This window comes from Gouania willdenowi, unplaced genomic scaffold (genome assembly GCF_900634775.1).
Source record: "Gouania willdenowi unplaced genomic scaffold, fGouWil2.1 scaffold_354_arrow_ctg1, whole genome shotgun sequence".
NCBI lineage: Eukaryota > Metazoa > Chordata > Actinopteri > Blenniiformes > Gobiesocidae > Gouania > Gouania willdenowi.
The window spans coordinates 312,884-325,980 of NW_021145116.1; the positions used below are offsets into that span (position 1 = coordinate 312,884).

The window sequence follows — 13,097 nt, forward strand, 5'->3', positions numbered from 1 at the left end:
ACTACTCTTACTAACGTACTACTCATACTACTCTTTCTAACGTACTACTCATACTACTCTTACTAATGTACTATTTTCTCACTTCAAATGTTTTCAGAACTTTCAAAATAAAGGTGGAGAATCAACAGAGATATTTAGCCTCAGTATGAACAAGGATTTTTATGCTGGAGGTTCCAGATGCATCTTGGGAAAAGTATTCTTCAGTGGGAACGCTCATCATCATAATCAGACCTTTGTGAAACCGTGGCAACTTCAAAGTTACTAAATAATAACTGCTACCAGTTTAATGCACAGAAATACTGCTACAATTTACCAGTTTTACTTTGCATCTACTTAAAAAAATAGGAAATACTAAAGTTTCATCATGCAACACTCTATTTCTTTAAATTTATACCATTGTTTCATTTTCAAATAATCACTTTCATAGGGAATCATCATGTTCTTATTTTAATAGCTATTAACTGTTATTTTACCAATAAAACATGTTCTTACAATGCAACAATTATGTAAGATTTGATTAAACTCTGTTAATTTAAACAATCTATTACAATCTAACACCAAATCTGTTGCATTGTTAATTAAACCCTATCTGTGATACTTCAACACATTTGTCTGCAATGTTTCAATAAAAATAAACATTTAAAGATGTTAATTTAATCAACTAAAGGTGACTAGTGCTGCTGTTTAGAACAGGCCTGACTGAGGGCACCTAACATGGTCAATGTGGGCTGTCTGGGGCCCGCGAGCACCGTGTTGATGACCCTGTACTATAGTATATACAGTATTATACAGTAGTGTGTTAATGGAATGCATTTCAAACTCAGACTATGTTTTTATCTGATAAAAATAGCTTTAAATATTATTATACATTTCAGAAGTTAGAACAAATCTGAGTTTTTATGTTTCGTGCATTGGTTCAATTTTACATGTTTTACAAAAAGGATTTAGAAAAGTCTTTATGGATTTTTATTTACTGCTATAAGAACACCCGTAACTTTTACTACTTCCTTTATCTCCCCCTCGCTCCTCTGTTCTCACTTCCTCTTTCTTTCCTACGTTGAGCTTGAGTCCTGACACGCTGTCAGAGCTGACAGGTGACACACACACACACACACACACACTCACACACACACATTATGAGATAAATGAAGATCTTCAAACCTTGCCATCCAGGTTTACAGACAGGTTTGACTTCGATGAGCACGGCCACGTCCGCCTTCGCTCTCTTCTGACCACAGTCAAAGGCGCTCACCATGATCCTGTAGCTCTGCTGCTTCTCATACGTCAGACGCTCTGTGTTTCTGATGTTTCCTGTGAAAAACAGCAATAATAATAAATACTGGGGCGAGGACTTTATTGTGATAACAGAAAAATAATGCAGTTTATCGCTTTTTTTTTTTCTCACTCCAAACAGCATGGAACCTTTCTCATTTCACAGGTTCCTGGGGTACCCATAATACTGATGCACAGCCCACAACACATGAAACAGGAGAACCAGAGGAGAATATTTAGGTGAAAGATTAATCGAGATACATTTGTTACAAACACTCTATTTACTCTAATAAATACATCTTTTAAAATGATTATTATTTTCTTTAAGCTCACAAATGAACCACCATTTATGACATAATTGCAGGGAGAGAAAAAGCATTAAGTTACAATATCTATGTGACAAAAAACAAACAAAAACGCTGATACATTTGTTTGTTTTTTGTTTATTTTGGTTTGGTTTCAACAAAAAATCTATAAATAAAATAGAACAACAAACAAATATAGAAATAACATTAATGACTTAAATAACTCTATTATTGTCACGTTTTCTTCAGATGTCTTTAGTCTTCAAACAGATTTTGAATGAACATTAAATCTATTTCTTTGTCTGTCTATTGATTGTTTTTATATATATTTAAATGTGTTATAGTGTAGCTGTATTAGCTGATTTATCAGTAACTGATGTTGAGATCAAGTAAATTGTTTTTTAGACAAAGTGTGGGAGGGATTGAAGAAACTGTGGCTCGTAAAACGGATGTTTTGTATTTTTGATCAGTTTTATTCTCTACACTTGTAAAAAACAAAAAACTTTTCCATCTCTTTGTGTTTGAAAGCTGTGATGAACAAAAGGCTGTCGCTGCAGTCAGAGAGGAAGAGGAGATCAAAGAGTAAAAAAAGAGCTGAAATGTCAGAGGAAGAAAGAATAAAAGCTGTCAGTGATGATTTGATCTGCTGCTGCTGTGACCAGTAATAAGAAAAGCATTTACCATTTATTCATGTGACAGATGCTTTATGAGCTTCTATTTTATTCTGACGGGACATTTACAGCTAACCTTCATGTGCTATTATTATGATTTCTATTGGCTTTTATGTCATTAAGGTTTATTTATTACGACTAAAGACGTTTAGGAAAGAAGAAAAAAAACTCCAAGTGATGGAATTATTATAGAACGGAGGAGGAAATATGGAACATGGTTAGCAAATAATTAAATAAATATTATTGATTGCTTTCAGGATCAATGTAAACATTAACAATAGTTCTTGTATGTACATACTGTACATACAAGAACTATTGTCATTGATCAACAATGAATAGATACTAACTACTTAAATAATAATGTTTTTGACTGTTTATTTGTTACTTTTTGTCGTCAGACGCCAAAATATTTTTCGAAGTGACTCAAAAATGTTTTATTGACGATGTGTCTCATTATTGTCGACATTTTGATATTAAATATGACGTAAAAAAGGTCTTGAAACACATTGAATTGATAATTGTCTGTAAATGTTCACACAAACATTCCTGACACCAGAGACTACAACCATCATTTTCTCCTTTCTTATATATCATAATCATAAAGAATACAGTTGTTTAGTTCTACCATGTGGAGGGAGGAGCATCTGAGGGTTATCTATATACAGTATGTCCCTGTAATGTGATCAGCTCTGAGCTACAGTATGTACATCACTAATGATTAGTCACAGATATGCATTGGTTTGTGGTTCACACGCTCTGTGGAAATATGAACATATAAAAGTAAATACAAAGCAGTTCCTTCCTGTTGTTCACTACTAAAGTCTACATAATGTTCTCTCGTCCAAAGCCGACAGTTTGAAATGAACAAAAGTTCAGAGTTTTTAAATCAGTCTGAAAAGTCTCGACTGTAGCCACACATGAGCGCTTTCAGTGAAGTGTTTCTCACGCTCAGGAGTTTCCTTTGTTCACACAGACGTCCAAGAAAATTAGAAACGTCCAAACTTTACTTCTGATATTTCAAACTAAGAGAACTACTTTTGGATTAAATATCTGCAACAGAAGTGCTCACACATCACATAGCACTCAAAGGGTTAGCACGGTGCTAGCTTAGTGCTAGCTTAGTGCTAGCTCAGTGCTAGCTCAGTCAGCTAAATGTCAGAATTAGCAGCTCAACAGAGCCTCATAATGAGCTCAATCTAAAAACAGCGTGCACAAACAATTACTTTTATGACTTTGATTAATTTGAGTTTGACTAATTACCCTTTAGTAAAACTATAATACATTAATATGAAAAGCCTCAAGCACAAACAATAATGTAATACACTGTAATCAGTGCACTTACCGTTACGGTCGATGGCAAACGGAGTCCCTGCTGTGACCATTTCATAATTACAAATCTGACTGTACTGTGGTGAACAGTCCTGATCCCAAGCTTCCACCTGGAACAACAAGATACAAAGCCTTTATTTTGAAATCAGAACTAGACAGAATATACTGTAGTATATAGTAGACAGTATATACACTATAGTCTATAGTAGACAGTATACAGTATATACTATAGTCTATAGTAGACAGTATACAGTATATACTATAGTCTATAGTAGACAGTATATATACTATAGTAGACAGTATACAGTATATACTATAGTCTATAGTAGACAGTATATATACTATAGTAGACAGTATACAGTATATATACTATAGGTTATAGTAGACAGTATATATACTATAGTAGACAGTATACAGTATATATACTATAGTTTATTGTACACAGTATATACTCATTGGGTTTGTAGTGGACAGTATCTTAAAACTAGAAATCTCAGACGTGTTGTAGATTAAAGCTAAAAGGTTGAAATACCTGTAAAATGCTGTCATAAATCTTTCCTTCTATGACTGATGATCTGTAGAGAGGTTCTCTGAACAAGGGGCTGAACTCATTGACGTCATCCACCTGGATGTGAACCACCGCCCTGGAAACAGGAAAAAACAGAAGTGAGTTCCAATTATTGAAACTGTATTATATTAATAATAATGCATTGGATTTTATATAGTGCTTTTTTCATAAACACTCAAATTCACTTTACAGAACTAAGACGTTATTCTTTCACTCCACACTTAGTGGTGGTAAGCTACTATTGTAGCAACAGCTGCCCTGGGACAGACTAACAGCGATGAGGTTGCCATAGTGAACCATAGGCCCCTCCCACCACCACCAACACTCACTCACGCTAAATTCATACTTGGAAATGTGGGTGAAGTGCCTTGCTTGGCTTGAACGGGATTCGAACCCTCAGCCTCTACCATGTAACGAAAATTTAAGATTTTAAAAATACATATAAAAATACATATAAAATTTTGTGTGTGTGTGTGTGTGTGTGTGTGTGTGTGTGCTGGCACGTCGCCTTAGCCAATCATAATCTCTCACCTTGTTTCTAACCCACCTCCTCACTACAGCTGAGTAAGAATCCAGGGATGTTTTCAGATTAACATGTTATTTATTCAATACATGTAACGCACCACATTTAACGTTCAGTAACGATAACGGCGTTGTATCGGCGTAAAAATTAGTTAGTTAGATTACCCCGTTACTGAAAAACAAACGCCATTATTTTAAACGCCATTATTCCAAACACTGGAGATGAAATGGTTACGTCCACATCACAACAGTCAGGCTGTTCTTTGTTTTTATTCTACTGTATTTTCAACCCAGGATTTCACAGCTTTGGTTTATAAATGAAGCAACAGCACAAATGTATCATCAGGCTTTTTTTCCACCGCTGACCTTCTCTACAAACTGATTGTGGCGTATCCCAGAAAACACATCTGGCTAATTAATGACATTTGCTTAATGAGGCCTGTTTAGAATGTCATACCCTGATAAAGTCACACAAACACACAAAGACACACATGGACACCCTGGAGTACGTGGTGCTATTCATCATTCAGCTTCTAAAGCATTCCTCTCTCCTGCTGTTCCCTTCAAAATAAAACTCATAAATGAATAAACCCATGACAACAGACTATGATTGAAACAGTTTAAGTGCATTTTTACAGTCTTTAAAGAGTAACTAAACCCTGGTTTTAGCTGCGTGTGTTTAGGATAGAAATAAAAAAAGAATTCATTGATAATGGGCGATTATTACAATTACATCAACAGATTTCTAAATTACAATTATAATTAAGCTAATGCTGCTAAAGCTAATGCTGCTAAAGCTAATGCTGCTAAAGCCAATGCTGCTAAAGCCAATGCTGCTGAAGCTAATGCTGCTGAAGCTAATGCTGCTAAAGCTATTGCTGCTAAAGCTAATGCTGCTAAAGCTAATGCTGCTAAAGCCAATGCTGCTGAAGCTAATGCTGCTGAAGCTAATGCTGCTGAAGCTAATGCTGCTAAAGCTAATGCTGCTAAAGCCAATGCTGCTAAAGCTAATGCTGCTAAAGCTAATGCTGCTAAAGCTAATGCTGCTAAGGAGGAAGGAATGTAAACAGAGGAGGTCTGTCACTGATACTGTTTATAACATCAGTTTTACTAAAGTCTTCAGATACGTGATCATTCCTGGGTAGAGTCCTAATCCACCTGCTGGAGACCCTGGTAGTCTGTGTTTTCAACCACCAGGGGTCACCTGTGTGGAAGCGAGAGGACTGCCCTAGCTTCCTTACTGCTGCTGAGCAGCTTCCATAGGTTTTTAAAAGTGCTCTGATTGGCCTAAAGTGACATCAGTAGAAAACCCTGGTCCCTCCTCCAGTCTGAATATGTGGAATATTAATAATACAAACACTAACCATCTATGGAATAATATCACAAACGATGATAGGTTTATATCTCTCTGACCTTTGACTCCCTAAGTCACACAGTTCCAGAGTGTGAAAAGTCTTATAATCTGATTAATAATCTGATCAAATCAACCTGTTACATTGTTTATCAATGGAGGCTTTTCAAATTAAAAGTGAACTTTATCATTTTCACAGATTTCAATGATATTTACAAGTGTTGATAAAACTCCATGTTCTGTGATTTCTAGACAGCACAAAAAAATGACATCATCACCTCTTTTCCTTCAGCCCCGCCTTCTTTCACACATACGCACTTTTGCTCTACTTACGCACGGTGGGCGTGTCAACAGCCTGGACCAGAGAATACGCGTAGGAGAGAAATGTGTAACTGCAGGTGCTCAAACGGGAGAATAGAACCTTTAGCAGTAAATGTATATTTGTGCCTGTGTGTTTGAACTAAACATAAACATTATAACACTCCATATTTTCAATGCTTTCATTTGTTAATGTTCCCCTCTCTCTCTCTCTAGTACCCCCTGTAGTGCCCTCGCGTACCCCTAGGGGTACATGTACCACCATTTGAGAAACATTGTTTTAGACACCAGCCTGAAATGACTGGTACAGTATGTTTTAATAAATCATTGGCTTCTAAACTGGTAAAATTTAACTTTCACAAAATGTCTTTTTCAAAATAAAATATGACATCACATCACTTTTTATGTAAACACTGCATAAAAATGTACCAAAAGTGGCCCCCATGCCAACAGTTTGTAACCCTTCTTAAAATAATTACTATATAAATCAGACACAAGTTAATACACAAAATTACTCCAAAAACACACTAAATGATAGAAAAATACTTAAAGGGAACACAAAAATACACAAAAATGATTAAGAAAACCAAAATAACAGAAAAATACACAAACGAATAATACAGTTACGCAAAAATGACTCCAAAATAAAAGATGACAGAAAAATACACAAAACAACAACAAAAATAATTTAAAAACACACCAAATGACAGAGAAATTCACAAAAATGAAAAACAACAACAAATAAACAACAGGCCAGCAAAAATGGTTTTTAAAAAACATACAAAATGAGAACATAAATATACAACAAAGGGGAAAATATATATGAAATGACTCCATAAATGCACACATTATTTGTTCTTTCCAGTATTAATACTCAGATTGGTCATAATTCTAAATGCTGACATTAATGTGGATCATATCGTATTAATAATTTTGCCCATCTCTGGAATAAATCATGCGTTATTAAAGATCAGTTTGTGGTTGAAAAATGAAACTTAAGTTACATACAGACAGAAAAGATGATGCTTGACTTACTTGTGGGATTTCTTCCAGTCGACCCCACTGGGTCCGACCCCACAGTCGTAAGCCTGGATAATGAAGGTGTACTCCTTCTGGCTCTCACAGTCCACGGGGCCCCGGGCCCTCAGGACCCCCTCCCCTGACGTACGATTCAACACCACGGCCTCAAAGGGCGTGTCCTGACCATAGATCTTGAAGGCACAGATCTCCCCTAAAAGGACAGACAACAGAGGAACACGTCACTATAGATGGAACGTTCTGAGGAAAGTCTATTTTTATCACTTTTCACTTTCGTTGCCAAAATGAAGGTCAGTGAATATGATGAAAACTGTACGAGACAAACATAAGCAGCTTGAGAAAGAAAGTCAGATACACATCAATGGAAGGATTATTCAGACCATTTGGAAGAGGATTTATCATTTAGCTAACTAATATATATATACAGTAAATATTAATATAATAATATTTGCCTGAATAAAAAGAAGTGAAACGTTGTGATAATGAAAATATTAAGAGTAAACATGCTGTTCTGATCACTATGTGATCAGGTTAATAAAGTGACTGTTGAAGATGTTTTTAATCACTTCATTCTGTTCCAACATGTTTATTTTTCTGATATGAAAATGCAGCTAAAATCTAATTTTGTGCTTAATTTCTTTATGATATTTTATTTTAACACCTCGGCTCAAACGTTCAGGGAGGAAAGCAGTGAATAATAAACACAACAAACTTTACTTTACACTATGTCTATGTCTAATACACAGATCTATGTTTTTTTGGCCTGAGTGGGTATTAATGGTTCTAAACAAAAGATATTTATTTAGCTCTTTGTGGGATTGAATCATTTAATACATACATTATACAATAATCAGAATTATTCCATTTTATCAACAATACTTGGTTATCGATTCCATTTATAGATTACAATTCTGATTTATCAAAAATTATGATTCAATATTAACGATTACCACAATTTTAATTTCCTTACTTTTCTTGTGCAAAAACAAATATTGAATCATACACTTTATACTAGTTATTTATTTCTGATATTTATTTATTTATTGGTATAGAATGGTGAGCTAACTACTGTATATCTATAGTCAAACCTACGTTAAGAGAGGCTGATACTCCTGTTAGTCATCTTAATAATTATGGAAAACAATGTTAATATAACAGTTTTTAAAATATGGAGGTTTTAGAAACTGCAAACATCACTGTGAGATGTAATCATACAGTAACCAGGAAATAATTCAAATGACTGTGTAATGTTCTTCTTCTTCTTTCTAGGTTATTAGTGAGTTGTAACGAGGCTTTACACCAATCTGATCAGCCATATTTTTATTGATTTGATCAATGACGTCATTGTCGGAATGAAACTTTCTATAGATGTTTTATCATTGTTTTCTTTACATGACACGGCTTTATTTCACTGTGTGTGTGTGTGTGTGTGTGTGTGTGTGTGTGTGACTCTGCTGTAATTCAACAGCTGCAACATTTATTTTGCCAATCACTAAAAACGGCTGATAATCAATCTGCTCCAGTCACACACACTCCCTCACTCTGCACATGGTCGAGCGACTAGGGCGTTCATTCACAGTTAAAGGGCCACACACACACACACACACACACACACACACACACACACACACACACACACACACACACACACACACACACACTCTCACAGTCACAGGCTGCGTTTAGGTCCAGAAACATGAAACGTTATGTTTTCCATGAATCTTTATCAGGTATTACTGAAGGAAATTAGTCAATAACTTATAAAAAACAACCTAAATTCATATGATCAAATTGGTGATTGGTTTTCTTAAACTCACTGATAGGTAATCAGTGATTGGCCCAAAAATCATGGTCGTGTAATAGTTGCAATAGATGCATATCGTCAGCTACTGTACATGTTTATTTTCATTACTTTATAAAGCTCTATATATATATAAACTGGTAAACACTCCAGTAGGTGGCGATGTGCATCTGTTCCACAACATCTGTATAATACTAGTTCTAACGTTTGTTTATTAATGAAGTTAATCTACTGTATGTTCTAGATGTGACTGAGGATCATCTTCTGATTGAGACGTTCTGTCAACGTGTCCTTAGACATAGAAGCTTCAGTTGCTCCACATGGTTGATGATGATGAGAAACTAATAGATGACAGATCTACATTTTACATGAAAGGTCATGAAAAGGTCATGATGTTATTGATACTGTACAGGTTATCAAACATAATGAGGACCAGGTTTCTTTGTTCTGATGCTGAACAAAACTGATGTCTTATCACCAAAATCAACATCTAATCACATTTTTTACTTATGGCTGATATAGATTGTGAGAACAGTCAATGAGTCAGCAGAAATAGATCATTTTAAAGTACAGTGAATGAGATTTACCCACAAACTGTCAGCATATTTTACAGAATATTAATGTGACAATTGAACCAAAATGATTCTCTGCTCATTAATACGTTAGATGTATTTAAACTGTAAATAACTGAATGTGAGGCACATTTCAGTTGGTTATGTTTTCTTTTGAACAGTTGGATTGACAGGTGTTGATATTTACATTTTTGATTTTAATGTTAATATTTGTGAAATTATATATAGTTTTTGTTGATTCTTTGTTTAATGGTTGTCTGTCAGATTCCAGGCTTTTACTTTATGCTTTTGCCTAAAATTGTGAATATTCTATTTTATACAGTACAGTAGGTACAGTACAGTACAGTATGTACAGTATGAGTTCTCACTGTGAAAAGGTAAAATAATGAGGTCCATCATTCACTAACCAGGTCCATGATTATTTTTATTAACCTATTATTTTAATTACATTTCCACATTTGAAGATGAACAGGTCTATAAATCAACTAGAGTAACACCATCAGCTGAGACTGCATTTTCAGCTTGTGTGCAGCATTAGCTTTAGCAACATTAGCTTTAGCAGCATTAGCTGTAGCAGCATTAGCTTTAGCAGCATTAGCTTTAGCAGCATTAGCTGTAGCAGCATTAGCTGTAGCAGCATTAGCTTTAGCAACATTAGCTTTAGCAGCATTAGCTGTAGCAGCATTAGCTTTAGCAGCATTAGCTTTAGCAGCATTAGCTGTAGCAGCATTAGCTGTAGCAGCATTAGCTTTAGCAACATTAGCTTTAGCAGCATTAGCTGTAGCAGCATTAGCTTTAGCAGCATTAGCTTTAGCAACAATAGCTTTAGCAGCATTAGCTTCAGCAACATTAGCTTTAGCAGCATTAGCTTTAGCAACAATAGCTTTAGCAGCATTAGCTTTAGCAGCATTAGCTTTAGCAACATTAGCTTTAGCAGCATTAGCTTTAGCAGCATTAGCTTTAGCAGCATTAGCTTTAGCAGCATTAGCTTTAGCAGCTAACTCTGTCTTTCTTTGAATGAATCACGCTCTAATGGGTAAATAATGTAAATCATGGAGAGTTTATTTCTTTGACCTAATGAGGAAGAACTGAACCAAGTGTAAAAAACTTATTAGCTGAACATGTTCAAGGTTGAATAGTTTGTTTTAAAAGTTTAAAAGTTATAAAAGTATAAATGTTTTGATGGATTATTTGTGAGAATCAGAGAAATGGTGAAGGAATAACTAACATTAATGAGGATGTCTCCTACATCCTCATTAATGACATCATCATTGTAATTAATTATCAATTACACAATTACATTTATAAATGATCCCAACCCTGGTTAGATTTCTAATTCATTTCAGGACACTGTCTCTCACACACACGTGTACACACACACACACACACACACACACACACACACACACACACACACACACACACACACACACACACACACACACGTATAGAAAGTATAAATTAATTATTAAACACAGCTCGTCCATGTAATGTAATTAAAAACAACTACAGCCTGTTAAATTCATCAGATGAACTTGTCGTTAATTAGATGAAGTTGTGACCTAAAGAATGTTATTGACGAGTGCTACAGAGTCTGTACCTGCTTCATCTACTTTCTCTGGTGATGAACACAAATAAGAAAAGACATGATGAGCAGTGACTTCATCTGTCTATAAATATAACCACACAAAAAAACTACTGTGTACAGAGGAGATTAAAAGAGCAGAGGTTCTCAACCCTGGGGCCAGGACCCCATTTGTGGTCGTGAGACACTGGGAGGGGGTCCCCAGATGCCTTCAAGAAACTAAGAAAAATTTCTGAACAATTTGAGCCTATTTTTGCTTATTTTACCCTTTTTTCTACAACTCCACCAAACTCACCATATTTTAACATATTTTTATCACTTTTTATTGCCATATTTTTGCTTCTTTTAATGTATTTTTGCTACATTTCTGACACTTCTACATCATATTTTAATGACTTTTCTATACATTTTTTCCACTTTCCAGACATGTTCATCACTTATAAACCATTTCTACCACTTTTACACCTAATGTCACATATGTTGATCATTATTGTCACTTTTAACCTCTTTTCACCAGATTTCAAGATTATTTTTGTCAATTTAACTACATTCATCATTTGTCATGTCCATTATTTACCAGTTTAAACTAAATGTTTCAATATTCACACTTTGAACCCTTTTTACCACTTTTTCTGTCTGTTTTTATCCACTATAATTTGCAAATTTTAACCAAATTCTGTGGTTTTTAAAATCTCATTTCACCTCCTTTTCCACCATTTTTATTCACTTTGAACCATTTTATTAGTGATTAAAACCATGATTTCCATCTTTAAGATGACTATAATAATAATAATAAACGTTCCTGGATAACAGTGGATATTATTCAGATGAATAAATAAATGTGGTTATCACAGATTCATAGAACAATGGACCATCATTTTACTGACTTTATGGATGGACCCCAAAAATCTCTCCTTTATTCCCCCTTATAGATGGTCCTGTCTCCACATGACTGTTCTTCAATGTTCATGTCTGTGTTCAACCACCTTCAGATACAGTGAGGGTCCCTGCTCTATGGGACCTTTATTTTGGAGGGTCCCTGCTCTCTGGAACCTTTATTTTGGAGGGTCCCTGCTCTCTGGAACCTTTATTTTGGAGGGTCCCTGCTCTCTGGGACCTTTATTTTGGAGGGTCCCTGCTCTCTGGGACCTTTATTTTGGAGGGTCCCTGCTCTCTGGGACCTTTATTTTGGAGGGTCCCTGCTCTCTGGGACCTTTATTTTGGAGGGTCCCTGCTCTATGGAACCTTTATTTTGGAGGGTCCCTGCTCTCTGGAACCTTTGTTTTGGAGGGTCCCTGCTCTCTGGGACCTTTATTTTGGAGGGTCCCTGCTCTCTGGGACCTTTATTTTGGAGGGTCCCTGCTCTCTGGGACCTTTATTTTGGAGGGTCCCTGCTCTCTGGGACCTTTATTTTGGAAGGTCCCTGCTCTCTGGAACCTTTATTTTGGAGGGTCCCTGCTCTCTGGGACCTTTATTTTGGAGGGTCCCCACTCTCTGGGACCTTTATTTTGGAGGGTCCCCGCTCTCTGGGACCTTTATTTTGGAGGGTTACAGGTTGAGAACCACTGAGTTAGAGGACGTTAAAGCAGAGAAGCTCCAGAGAGACGATCACTGTGTTCCAGATACCTAATACACCACCACTCAGCTGCAAAGCCTCAGTGTCCATAGCAACAACCATCCTCTGCTCTCACTAACGCCATCAGCTAAAAGCTCATCTAATATTAATAAATCTATCTGGTTGGACGTCTGTGGAGGTTCTTAATAA

The 13,097-nt window shown here is 35.8% G+C and overlaps 1 protein-coding gene across 3 annotated transcripts in view; it reads right to left on the reverse strand.

Moving 5' to 3' along the window:
- Positions 1-13,097, reverse strand: part of clstn2a (calsyntenin 2a) — a 188,436-nt gene that overhangs the window by 40,191 nt on the left and 135,148 nt on the right. For all 3 annotated transcript variants that reach the window (XM_028441969.1, XM_028441970.1, XM_028441971.1), the window contains exons 3-6: positions 7,372-7,567; positions 4,110-4,221; positions 3,591-3,687; positions 1,162-1,311 (exon numbers count right to left, since the gene is read on the reverse strand). In XM_028441969.1, coding sequence (XP_028297770.1) covers positions 1,162-1,311; positions 3,591-3,687; positions 4,110-4,221; positions 7,372-7,567 — 555 coding nt within the window. The remainder of the gene's footprint in view (positions 1-1,161; positions 1,312-3,590; positions 3,688-4,109; positions 4,222-7,371; positions 7,568-13,097) is intronic.